The sequence below is a fragment of the Mustela putorius genome, unplaced genomic scaffold (assembly GCF_011764305.1).
Source record: "Mustela putorius furo isolate JIRA1106 unplaced genomic scaffold, ASM1176430v1.1 tig00000095_pilon_pilon_pilon, whole genome shotgun sequence".
Classification (NCBI taxonomy): Eukaryota; Metazoa; Chordata; class Mammalia; order Carnivora; family Mustelidae; genus Mustela; species Mustela putorius.
Genome location: NW_025421280.1, coordinates 31,546,828 through 31,559,741, shown reverse-complemented (window position 1 = coordinate 31,559,741; position 12,914 = coordinate 31,546,828). Strand labels below are relative to the sequence as shown.

The 12,914-nt window shown below is 57.3% G+C and overlaps 2 protein-coding genes across 2 annotated transcripts; both read right to left on the bottom strand.

The window, feature by feature from the left end:
* Positions 1-4,724: 4,724 nt before the first annotated feature.
* CUNH19orf67 (chromosome unknown C19orf67 homolog) lies at positions 4,725-7,911 on the bottom strand. Its single transcript, XM_004748245.3, has 6 exons — positions 7,403-7,911; positions 6,583-6,727; positions 6,361-6,461; positions 6,088-6,273; positions 5,601-5,735; positions 4,725-5,143 (listed from the first exon to the last, which is right to left on the bottom strand). Exons 1-6 carry the CDS (start codon positions 7,735-7,737, stop codon positions 4,969-4,971), a joined length of 1,077 nt encoding a protein of 358 aa, XP_004748302.2. The 5' UTR covers positions 7,738-7,911; the 3' UTR covers positions 4,725-4,968.
* Positions 7,912-9,214: 1,303 nt separating this feature from the next.
* SAMD1 (sterile alpha motif domain containing 1) lies at positions 9,215-12,466 on the bottom strand. The gene is made up of 6 exons (XM_045083044.1): positions 12,375-12,466; positions 10,896-12,013; positions 10,178-10,472; positions 9,991-10,087; positions 9,781-9,892; positions 9,215-9,678 (listed from the first exon to the last, which is right to left on the bottom strand). The coding sequence occupies exons 2-6, from the start codon at positions 11,856-11,858 to the stop codon at positions 9,520-9,522; spliced, it is 1,626 nt and encodes a 541-aa protein (XP_044938979.1). The 5' UTR covers positions 11,859-12,013; positions 12,375-12,466; the 3' UTR covers positions 9,215-9,519.
* Between the last annotated feature and the right edge of the window lie 448 nt (positions 12,467-12,914).

Below are 12,914 nucleotides of genomic sequence, written 5' to 3'. Positions count from 1 at the left end.
CCTGGCCGGGTCCTGGTGCCCCCTGGCGGCAGATGCGCAAACTGCGGCGTTCGGACGAATGAACTCAAGCCCTCGGTTTTTCCAGACAGCGTCAACATTTATTGGTGCCAACGGAATGCCCGGAGCTGGGCGCTGGCTAGACAGAGGTGATAAGAGGTTGTTCCTGCCCTGAGGACGTAAACAATAGCTACCCAAAAAAATGGGGGGGTGGTATAGGTACAAGCTTCTCAGCGGGGTATAGAAGGCCATGTATAATCTGTCCAGCTATGGCAAACTTCACATGCCGTATAGATCCCAGACAGATATTAAGGAGAGAAATGGGGTGTGTTGTAAAATGCCTTGTTTCGACGGGCAGATGAGTGTTCCTCCATATCAACAGTACTACCAATGAGTGAACTCAGTGGCACCAGAGCTTCTGATTTCCAAAAGGTGGGGGGGCAGCGAGGAGGGAACCAAGCCTTTTTTTTTTTTTTTTTTAAGATTTTATTTATTCATTTGACAGAGAGAGATCACAAGTAGGCAGAGAGGGAGGCAGAGAGAGAGGAAGGGAAGCAGGCTCCCTGCCGAGCAGAGAGCCCAACACAGGGCTCGATCCCAGGACCCTGAGATCATGACCTGAGCCGAAGGCAGTGGCTTAACCCACTGAGCTACCCAGGCACCCCTGGAACCAAGCCTTTAAAAGAGAAATCTAGGGGAGTCAGGGTGGCTCAGACAGTTAAGCATGTGATTTGGGTTCAGGTTATAATCTGCAATCTGGAGATGGGGCTCCATGTCTGCCTCCCCCCTTGGCAGGGGAGTCTGCTTCTGCCCCTGGCCCTCCCCCTTTGCTTGTGCATTTACTCACTCTCTCTCAAATAAATAAAATCTTTAAAAAAATAAAAGAGAGGGCACCTGGGTGGCTCAGTTGGTTAAGCAACTGCCTTTGGCTCAGGTCACGGTCCCGGAGTCCTGAGATCGAGTCCCGCATCGGGCTCCCAGCTCCATGGGGAGTCTGCTTCTCCCTCTGACCTTCTCGCCTCTCATGCTCTCTCTCACTGTCTCTCAGATAAATAAATAAAAATCTTTAAAATAAAATAAAATAAAAGAGAGAGGGGCACTTGGGTGGCTCAGTGGGTTAAGCCTTTGCTTTCGGCCCAGGTCATGATCCCAGGGTCCTGGGATCGAGCCCCACATCGGGCTCTCTCCTTGGCGGGGAGCCTGCTTCTCCCTCTCTCTCTGCCTGCCTCTCTGCCTACTTGTGACCTCTCTGTCTCTCTCTGTCAAATAAACAAATAAAAAAATCTTTAAAAAAAATTAAATAAATAAAAGAGAGGGCCATCTGCGTGGCTCAGTCATTAAGCAGCGTCTGCTTCGGCTGGGGTCATGAACCCAGGGTCCTGTGATCTGGCTGCCTCTAGCTCCCTGCTGGGCGGGGTGCCTGCTTCTCCCTCTCCCACTCCCCCTGCTTGCATGCCCTCTCTCGCTGTCTCTGTCAAATAAATAAAATCTTAAAAAAAAAAAAAAAAGAGATCTACTGAACTTTAAATGCGACTTTTGGGGCACTTGGGTGGCTCAGGTCATGATCCCAGGGTCCTGGGATTGAGTCCCACATAGTACTCCCTGCTCAGCTGGCAGCCTGCTTCTCCCTCTGCAACTCCCCCTGCTTGCGCTTTCTTTCTCTCAAATAAATAAAATATTTAAAAAATAACTAGAAAACTTTTTAAATTGGGGGTGAGGGACAGGAGATGCAATAAGTAGCAGCTGTTTGCCATAGAGCCTGTAGCTCTCAACTGACAAGCCCTTCTAATTTCTCTCCTAAGCTGAGGGGTTCAAGTCCCCCTTTGATGGAGTTCAAGAGAGTCTGTGAACACCCTAACTTGAATAACTGTATCTGTGCACTTTTATTCTTTGGTTTTAGGGTACCAGCTTCTTAGGGGGGGCCTGAGACCAAGAAAAGACCCAGGAATGTTTTAGAATCACTGTTTCAACTCTTGAACTTGTCCAACTATGGATGCCCTGGGTCTAGCAACAGGCTTGATTCTCCATAGGGAGGACAAGTAGCTAATTAAGAATGAAAGAATGCTCACACAGCATTGGACCCCACAAGAAGCTCAGTCCAAAAAGGAACCACCTGATTCCGGCATCAGCACACTGAGCACATACTTGATGGTGACTCTGCTGAGAGAGCAAAGATCCAGCACTGCCAAGGGGGGAAATGGAAACAGCCAGAGCAGGTTTTTTTTTTTTAAGATTTTATTTATTGGGGCTCCTGGGTGGCTCAGTGGGTCATGATCTCAGGGTTCTGGGATCGAGCCCCACATCAGGCTCTCTGCTCTGTGAGGAGCCCACTTACCCCTCTCTCTATGCCTGCCTTTCTGCCTACTTGTGATCTTTCTGTCAAATAAAAATCTTTGAAAAAAGATTTTATTTATTTATGACAGAAAGAGAGAGAGAGAGGAAACACAAGCACAGGGGAGCTGGAGAGTGAGAAGCAGGCTCCCCACCTTAGCAGGAAGCCCAATATGGGGCTAGATCCCAGGACGCAGGGACCACCCAGGCGCCCCCAGAGCAGATTCTTAATTCCCAGCAGGGTTGCTAAGAACTAAGCCTGTAGAGTTGACAGCACTACTTAAGTGTGGACCTGGGTTCTCTACCTTCCCTGCCCTGACTCCGCTGAGGCACCCTTACACCAAGCAAATCAGAATCTGAGGGGCACCTTGGCTTCAGTATTTTTTAAAGCTCTACAGGTGTTTCCCACATGGAGCCAAGTGTGAGAACGATCAGGTAGGTAGATGTAGGCTAGCAGTTCTCAAACTGTAGCGTTTGGACCAGCAGTCTCTGGATGGCTTGGGAACTTCTCACATTCTGGGCCCCCAACCCAGACTTAAAAATTAGACCCTCCACACGATTCCATGCTAAAGGTGGAGAATCACGTTATAGATAGTTCAAAAGCAACAGGATTCAGGACATCAAACCTGTTTCATTCTTCTCCAAGTACTGCCACCATGCACCAGAAATCATTAGTCTTTTTTTTTTTTTAATATTTTATTTATTTGTTTGACAGACAGAGATCACAAGTAGGCAGAGAGGCAGGCAGAGAGAGATGGGGAAGCAGGCTCCCTACTAAGCAGAGAGCCCAATGTGGAGCTTGATCCAAGGACTCTGGGATCATGACCTGAGCTAAAGGCAGAGGCTTTGATCCACTGAACTACCCAGGCGCCCCCAGAAATCTTTAGTCTTAAGTGACCTGTGATTTGCCTTAAGGGACATAGTCTAAAGCTATGTCTGAACTGAGATGTGCTGTAAGTATGAAAGACACACCAGACTTCAAAGACTTATTAACTGAAAGGGGGAACTATCTCAATTTCTTGCATTTAGTATATGTTGAAATAATATTTTGGATATATTGGGTTAAATAAAAATCACTAATATTTATGTGTTTTTTTTTTTAAACTTCATCTTTTAAAAAATGTAGTTACTAGGCGGTTTGAAATTACATATATGACTCGCATTTGTGGCTCAATTTAAACTTCTATGGACTAAGCTAAAGAGCTTACAGTGTGTGTGTGTGTGTGTGTGTGTGTGTGTGTGTGTGTGTAAGTCACAGGAACTAACTTAAAACCGTATTAGTGGGTGCCTGGGTGGCTCAGTTAGTTGAGCAACTGCCTTCGGCTCAGGTCATGATCCTCCGGAGTGCCGGGATCGAGTCCCGGGATCAAGTCCCGCATAGGGCTCCCAGCTCCGCGGAGAGTTTGCATCTCCCTGTGACCTTCTCCCCTCTCATGCCTTCTCTCACTCACTCTCTCTCCCTCTCTCAATGGATAAATAAAATATTAAAAAAAAAAAAAAAGAAGTATTAGGGAGCTTCAGAATCCCCTTGAACTCATTCAGACTAAACAATCTTAATGAAGTCAAATTGTACCCCCTGTGGCCCCCCAAAGATGAAGGGTTCTGGTGTCCAATCCGGACGACTCACTTTACCTCTCACGTCCGCTTTTGTCATCTTAAACGGGGGTTTACACTACTATGTGCCAGGGAGTTTTAGGTGAGTGCTTTGCTCAAAAACTTAAAGGTTAGGTTTCCCCTGACTCCAAAAATGCTACAAAGAACGAAAAGGAATGCCTTAAATGAGGGGGTAACTCGCAGATGAGTGACAGCAGGGTGAGGAAGAACACCCTTCCTCTCGCAAGGGACCAGCTCCAATAGCCCCGCCACTTGCCCGCTGTAGCTTTGAATATGTGAGTTTACCTCAACCCGGGTCTCTTTTCCTGTCCAAGGTCGGAGTTAAGCTTAGAGATCCCAAGTTGGAGTTCCTTACGGCTTTCCCACCAGCCCGCGCCCGGGACACCCGGCCGAGTAAGACGACCTGCCCACTCCGTTACCCAAAAGCTGGAAGAAGATTTAACTCTGGCCTTTCGGAAACTGACCCGGGGCCCTTTCCTGGGGCATGTCGGGAAATATAGTCTTTTCGGTAAAAAGAAGCCACTTCCGGGTCAAAACACGGGAGTGGGCGTGGCTCTAGGGTCCCTTCCCCCATTGGGTGTTGAATTTCCCGGCTACCCAAAACTTGCGGTTTTTTGGGTTCCGGTTGTTGACAGGCACCCCTACTTCCCTTTTAGCTTCATGTGCGCCTCTGCGCATGCCTTGAGCGCTTGTCCGCCAGTCGAGGGACTTTGGTTTTGTTTCAAAGACTACATTTCCCAGAAGGCCGCGCGAGTGGGCGGGGCTCCCTCGCCCCAAGGGGTGGGGCGCGGCACTGCGAGCGGAGGCTGAGCCTGTGACCTCTTTCTTTCTTTTATTTAACGCAAAACTGGTGTGTCCACACGAAGGGCTCCGCGGCCGAGCCGGACCCGGTGCCCACTGGCCAGCTCGGCCTGGCCCCTTGGAAGGCGAGGCCGAGGTGCCCTGGGAGAACGAGTGAGCCCCTCCCCTGCTCCCTCTCCTGGAGTTTGGAACTGTCAAGCTCCAGCTTATACCCTCTCTCCAGGCTCAAGACCCCTGCGCGGCCCACGCCGCGGGCCCGGCCGCACTCGGGGGCCGGGCCGGGCCTGCCTGGCCCGTGAGGATCTGCACCAGCAGGTCGGTGGCCAGCATGTGCGAGGGCTCCTCAAAGCCGATGGTCAGCAGCTGCTGGTAGTCCCCAGGCGGCTGCGGGCACAAAATCCTGGGGGCCGGGACAGACAGGCCAGGACGTGAGCGCCCCCCTGCTTCTCGGGAGCCCCTCCCCTCAAGTGAAAGGCTGTTGCTGAAAGCTGCTTTGTTTCAGCTGGGGGTGGGAAAAACCCTGGGGGGAAAGTGGTTTCCTTGTTGATGAGAAACCTAGGGTAAGGGCTCTGGGAGGCTGAACAGCTCTAGCCCTGACCTCGCCTATCACCCAGCTAGCTGTGTGTCCTTGGGCAGGTAACTTAACCTCTCTGAGCACCTGTTTTCTTTGTAAAATGGTGCTTAACGTGTAGACCTCAATGGGTTGTTACACAAGTCTGCATAAAGCACTTTTCAGGGCACAATAAAATACTGTCCTTATTACCAAGGGAACCAATATTGGGGGAAGTTGGTCTTTGGTGGGGTTCTGCCCCTCCCTCCAAGCCCCAAACCCACTTTGCCATCACCCTAACTCCTACCATGAATAAAGGTCATCGTCGGGAGGTCCAAGCGGCACCCACCGGCCAATGGACCACAGCTTCTGGATCTGGGGGCACGAATTGGCCGGACTCTTGCCTGTGTCTTCCCAAGTATCCCGATAGCACAGGAAGTAGCTGGGAGGGGAGGGGCATCAGTTAAGAATGAACAGTTTCCTACCTTCTTCTGTTGAGGGCTTTGATTCTGGGGGGGGGGGGGGAGGTGGAACTCCCCAGAATTTGCCCTCAAATTCTCAGGTGGCTCAACACTGAGGCCTTTTCTCCCTGTCAGCTTACTTTTAAGAGGAGGACTTTTATGTTAATGGGAGGGTGAATTTTTTTTTTTTTTTTTTTTTAAGGTGGGGATGGCCTTTCAAAGATCTTTGGTTTCCTGCTTGGCTTTCCATGCTTTGGTGGTGGTGGCCACCAGAGGCCTACACTGGCATGCTGCGGAGAGAGGGGAGAACTTTGGTTCTATTAGGGGACTCACTAATCCACATGGGAATCTTGTTCCCCGCCACTGGGCTCTGGGGTGGCTTCCAGGTTCCAACGCATCTTCTTGTAGAGGTATCTGGGGAAGCGGGTGGCGGTGTAGGCGGCTGGGGCACAGTATCTGAAGATGGACACCTCGTGAGAAGGGCTGATGGAGAACCTCCCGCAGAAGAAACAAGAGATGCTGGCAAGAAATGGGAGAGTCAGGAGTGAGGCTGGGCTCTGGACTCCACCCTCCCCCCACCCCCATTCCTGTGTCCTACCCTTTTACCTTAGGGGGTCCGTATCCTCCAGGTCCACGAACCCAAAGGAGGCATACATGAGGACCAGCTGTTCCAGGCGCAGGGTCAGCTGTTGGGAGATCTCCAACAGCTGCATGGAAGAAGGGGTGTAATGAGATTAGCTGGCCTACCAGGATCGCCCTCCCCCACCCTCTCCCACTGCTGAGGGGTGAAGAAAGGGGCATAGGGTCTAGGAAATCTGTTCCACACACCCCCTTTCGGACCAGCTCCTGCAGGGCTCCATAGATGGGGGGCACACTCCGTGCAGCTGCCTCCAGATAGAGAAAGTAGGGCTCACACATCTGTAAGAAGGTGGGCATGGCCTTTGCCAGCTGTTCCTTCTGTACTCGGTCCCTGCTAAAGGGAAAAGAGGGCCTTTGCCTGGGGTCCCTCACTCCCCATTTCCCATTCTACTCACTGCTGACATGTACCCCTGGCCTGGACCCCCTATTAAAAATTCTGCCTGCGCCAGGCCTTTCTCAGAGTATCTTCCGGGACCATTTCCATCAAAACAATTGGGAACACTTGTTAAGATGCTGACACCTGAGTTCTACCACTGACTTTAACTCAAAATTTCCTGTAGGGTGGAGCCCAGAAATTTAGGGTTTAAACAGCCTCCCCAAGAATTCCAATGGATACTGAATTGTAAGAATTTCAGTCCCTTTCCCCCTGGGTTGGGCATCACGCTATACTCTGGTGGTGGTCGTGGTGGGGCTCTCACACTGGTAGCCAGCTGGGCCAAATCTGGCACAGATTGGTTTTGTTTAGCGTGCCCAGAGTTCAAAGTGTAAGCCAACAGTTAAAAACTGGGAGAAAAGTCCTCATGAATTGGGGGCCACCTAATAGGCACTCCCTAACCCCAAATTGCTACACAGTTCTTATCACTCTTCGAGATGGGATCCGCAATCAACTAGCTTCATTTACGGTTGCTGGCTCCTGGTGCTTTTGAGTTTGGGAACCTAGCGTGTGTTGCCCACCTACTACCCTCTCCTCAGTCTCATTCTCAGGACCTAGGACCCCATCCAGAATCACCTGTAAAGCAAGTAGCTCTGGAAATCATCTGCCTTCTTGAGCAGGTAGCGGAGCTGTTCAGTGATGGGGCTGAACATGGTGTCCAAGGGTAGGCGAGGAGGGGCGGGGCCTGGGCCGGGGGCCAGGGGCTCGGGGGAAGGAGTAGCCGTAGAGGCCTCCGGCAGCTGCCCCTGGACATCCTCCGGTTCTGCCTCCGGGGGGTTCCCAGGCCCACCAGGGGACGCCGACCAGGAGGGGTCTCCGCAGGGCTGCGCCCCAGGTTCCAAGTCGCCCGGGGGCGGTGTTTCCCCAGGGCCCGGGGGGAGCGGCTCCACGAACCACTGCTCGGTAGTCATCGTAGGGTCGCAGGCGAGGACCGCAGCTCTTTAAGTCTCCGCCGCTCACGTTGGCCGCGGGTTCGACCCCGCCCCGGGAACCTCAGACTTGCCGGGACTGGGAATGCGGTCCCCCTCCAACTCGCCCCTGCCTCGACCTCTCCGCCCGCGCGGCGCCGCACGGAGGGAGTTCGCCTCGTTTGAATTTCAACACGCGGGAGGGGCGCGCCTCTCCGGTAGGCGCTGCGCGCCCGCGGGGCCCCGCGCACATGCGCGCTCCCGGAACCTGGCTTGGGGGACGCGCCCAGATAAAGAGGCGCCCTGGGCGGGTGCTGGCGCGGTCCCGTCCTGGGGTGCCGCCCGGGGGGGCCAGCACTTTTCTTCTAGGCGGCTTCCTAGGGAAGAGGGGTCTTTATCGAGCCTCCAAACCGGGGGTGCAGGTACATGAAAAGAGGACGCCCCTGCTGCGTAGAGTCTGACTCTGGCCCCCGAATCTGTATATTTTTTTTAAAGAAACTCTAATGGAGTTGGAAAACTGCATTTGAACTTAGCAGGGACTTGTGATGTCAGTAGCTGTTCCAACTGGTAACAATACTAAAAATCTTCACTTGGAAAAAGGTGCGGGTCCCATGATCTCATCCCTTCCGTTCCTTTTAATTGGCCCAGACAGGGAGGCCTGGAGACCCTACCATGGGTCCAGAACAGACCCCTGCCCCCAACACTTAGAAACGAGATTCTTGGTGGTGTGCCAAAGCTGACAGACATACAGCTAGGAAGCCAAATACATTAATTACACTTAAAAAGACTCTGTGTAAAAGAACTCAGACAGGTGTCTGACCCCACCCCCTGGGACCCTGAGCAAGCATCTTTGCTGTGATGAGCCAGTTGCCTCTTCCAGAAAGTGGTGTTTTATGAGCTCTCTGCCTATGGGGCTGCAGAGAGAACAACCGAGAAAATGCTCATAAAGCCTAGTTAGCTGCCGGTCACTCAACAAATATTTGAGCACCTACTGTGTGTCTGGGCACTGTTCTGAGCATGGGGAGGTGACCCAACTAGGCAAATATTCCTGCTCTCCTGCAGCACTTCCTATCTTAGCTGGCTGTCAGGCAGCCCCACACACTACCTGTCTTCCTCCTCAAACAATTTTGTCTGAACCCTAGACTCTCCCAGGAGGCCCATAGCTCTTCAAGCTCCTCCCCCCATTCCATTCATAAAATTGAACTGGCATTTTTTTTTAAAACTTTATTTAAAAAACCTTCGGTGCAATATTAAAAAGCAATACAGCCAGCTGGAGCGACAACCAACAGAAAGAAAGGAGAGGGTTAGGGAAGACCCAGAGACCCCACCCCAGCTGTTCCCAAGGGCAGACTGGGATGGGGCATGGGTGGTGGGGGAGAGAGGAAAGGCCACCCACCAAAATGAATAGGCAGAACAGAACATTTATATAGGAAACATCTGGCTGAACTGAAGAGGATCTAGGGGAGATAGGAAGCCCCCGTTTTTCTTTTTTTCTTTTTTTTGTTTTTTTCAAAAATGTCCTAGACTTGAGGGGAGGGCTAGCCTCCTGGGGTGACATGAGCAGGCCCGGTCTCACCCCACACTCCTCTATCATGGAGTATAGGATGTGCTGGGGGCCAGATGTGTGTATGCTGGGGAAACACAGGGAGAGATGAATAGGGAGGAATGCCCCCTCACTGGAATCTGTTATGAGGGCTGAGAGTGTCCCCATCCAGCTCCTGGACTCTGGGGGTCTTGGGTGAGATGGGGGCTGGAATGGGCTGGGGCTGGGGCGAGGCTGGGCGCTCAGCCTAGAAAGCCATCAGGGTCGTCATCCTCAAAGTGGCCTTGCTGCAGCACCTTGATGTGGTGCTCGTAGATTTTCAGGGCTGGGCCCAGGCGGATGGACAGGCCAGTCAGCACATCCGTGCGCTGCATGAGCAGCAAAGACTTGCCATCGATTTCCTGGGTGGGACAGAGAAAGAGCGAGCAGGGTGAGAGCAGGGTGAGAGCTGACCCCCACTGAGGCCCTGGAATAGAGGGGCACACCGAGGGCTGGGAACTCGCCTGCTCTTGGAAAGCTGTTGCCTGCTCTGGGAAGCCGGCCTCGGTGAAGTACTCAACCACGTCCATCACCGTCCACTCCACGGGGTCAGCTGGCTTCTCTTTGCGCCCGGAGCTGTGTCAGAACAGAGGGAACCAGTGAGAAGCGATACTCCCCTGGTTCTGTTACACCTATGAAGGCAACACCCCCGTGTCTCAAATACCCCAACTTACGGACAGCCAAAGGGGGTCCCATCGGCCCCTGGTAGGGCTGGTTTTCCTGGGGGCAAAGGCACAGGGGACGGGGAGTCCGGCCCAGTGGCAGCAGAGGCTGGGAAAGAAAACACATATGCCTGTGGCTTTGTCTTGGGGCTCAGTTCCTCCCCACCAGGCAATCCCTCCAACTCAGGGAGATCCTTACCTGATCCCCCTTCCTTATTCATGGCTGCCATGGAGAACACTTGGCGGGTACCACTGCCTGGTGCCGGCCCCCGACTTTCATCCTGGCCCTGGTGGGGTCCACAGGGTGTCCACTCCTTAACCCTCTCCTTGGCACTCTGAGGGCCTCGCTCGCCATTAAGCTGGTGGTGCTGGGCACCTGCTGGACGGTCACCCTCAGGCACCTCTGAGCCCTCAGACACATCATCCTCGTCATCCTCCTCTTCCTCGTCTTCTTCCTCCTCTTCCTTCTCAAGCACTCGCTCTTCTCCACCTCTCTGGTGCCGGGGAGAGAGGCAGGAAAGGTTAGTAGCTGTTCTGGCCCTGGGCCCAGTCCCTGGGATCCAGGACCGGGTGGTGTGCTTAACACCCACCTTTAATATCAACACGGACTAACTTTTACGCATTCAGTCCGTGCCAGGCTCTGTGTTAATAAAGCCCTCAGTAGCCAAATCTCACTAAACTCGCTCAACAACCTCAAGGGGTCGCTACTGCTATTAAGTCGCGTTTTACAAGCGGAGGAAACTGAGGCTCGGCAAGATTAAGTCACTTGCCAAGGTCACCATGCGCCGAACCCGCAGTTAAGACGCGAAAAGCCAGGGCCGCCCGCCGCCCGATTCCTCCCGGGACTCGCGCCCCGCCACCAACTTCGCCCGCACCTGCCTACCGCGCGGCAACCCCCCCTTCCCCGGCGCGCTCACCTTGCTCCGCGACGCGCGGGCGCTGGCGGCCGGCGGCGCCCGTCCGGGCCTGTCCCCGCGGGGCAGCGCGAGCGCTCCGAGGCGGGTGCGCTCCAGGCGGCCTCGCGCTGCCGCCTCTTCCTCTAGCAGCCCCTGCACGCGGCCGCGGGTCAGGCGGCCGCCGGCGCCGCCGCTGCCCCCGAGGTAGCGCACGACTTCCCGCAGGCTCACGGGCCGCGCCGGGCCGCCGGCCCGCGCCGCGCCCCCCTCCGGCGGCTGCTGTGGCTGCGGCGGCGGCGGCGGCTGCTGCTGCTGTGGCGGCGCCGGCGGCTGTGGCGGCGGCGGCAGCGGCGGCTCCCGGGCGGCGACGGCGGGCGGGGGGGCGCGGCGCGGGCCGGCCGGGGGCGCCACTGCCGGAGGAGCGGCGGGCGCGGGCGGCGGCGCGGCCAGGGGCGCGGCCCGCTGCGCGCGGGGGCCCGGCTGCGCGGGGCCGGGCGAGGGGGGCGCTGTGGCGGCGGCAGCGGCGGCCGCGCGGGGCGCCCGGGCCGGGGCGGTGGCGGCGACGGGCGCGGGCGGTGGCGGCGGGGCGGGCGTGGGCGGCGGCGCGGCGGCGGCGGCGGCGGCGGCGGGGCCCCCGCGGGGGGCGCGCGGCGGGGCCGGCGGGGTGGCTCCGCGCCGGGGCGGCTGGACGCGCGCCGCGTTGCGGTACGAGATGCTCCCCTTGTAGCTGACCCGGAGCACGGCGCGCTGCTGGATCAGTTTCTCGAGCTCGGCGCGCGTGCGCTCCGGCTCCGGGCCGTGCCGCCGCCGCACCATCCGGCAGATGCGCTCCAGGTCCGGCCGCGCCTTGCGCGAGCGCAGCGAGTCGATGGTGTCCAGGATCCACTCTTGGTAGTGCGGGGAAGCGGCGGACGACGAGGCAGCGGCCGCCGTGGTGGCGGCCGCCGCCGTCTCCGGCGGGGGTAGGGCCGGGGGCCCCGCCATGCCTCCCGCCCGGCCCGGCTGCACCGTGCGCGCTGCCTCCCTCCCAGCGCGGCGCCCCCCTCCCCGGCTCCCCTCCCTCCGCCGCTGCCCGCCTCCTCCGCCTCCCCCCCCGGGGGGCGCAGCGCCTCGGCGGAGCGGCGGCGGCGCTGCTGTTTCTTTGCAAAAAAAAAAAAAAAAAAAAAGCGAGAGAGAGGGAGCGCGAGAGAGAAAAAACAGTGAGAGAGAAAGAAAAGAGAGAAAAAAATATGCACACACTCACTCACTCGCACGCACGCACACACAGACCCGCTTCTGCTGGGCGCGCGCGGGGCCGGGGATGCGAGGAGGGAGGAGGGGAGCGCGGCGCGGCCGGCCCCTCCCCGCCGCCGCCGCCGCCGCACGCGCGCCCTGCGCCCGGGACACTCCGGCCCCCCTTCCTTCCCTCCCTCCCTCCTCCCCGCCGCCCGCCTTCCTCCCTCCCACCCCCACGCGCCCGCTTTTAAGGTGGAGCCCGGGCCCCCCGCCCGCCCCCTTTACCCTGCGCTCTCGCTCACTCTGGCTCGCTCCGGCCCCCCCTTACAACTCCCGCGCGCTTTTTAAGGAGGCGCCGTGGAGTTGGCGCCGGGGCGGGGGCGGGGGAAAGCGGCGGGCGGGGGAGGGGGAGGGGAGCGCCGGGGGGAGGGGAGAGGGGGCGGGCGGGGCGGGCGGGCGGCGCTCGGCCGCCCTCCAGCCATTGGGCGCGGGACCCAGACGTCCCCGGCGCCCAGCCCCCCTCTCCACGCCTCCCCGGCGCGCTCCGCTCTCGGGACCGCACTTACCGGGAACTCGCCGCCCGCGGGCCGGGCCGCTGCGCTCGCCAGGCGCCGCGGGGATCCTCGGACTGTCGCCGCCCCCGCGCCCCAACGGCGCGCTTGGCCCTGCGCTCCGCGCGGAGGATGCGGGGAGGGGGCGCGCACGGTCTCCCCCACCCTTTGCCCGCCCCCCCCGCCAGGGCCGCCCCCGCCGCCGCTCGGCCTCCCGGCGCGCCGGCCCCAGCGTCTCCCTAGAGCGCCCTCTCGGCCGAGGGCTGGACGCCGA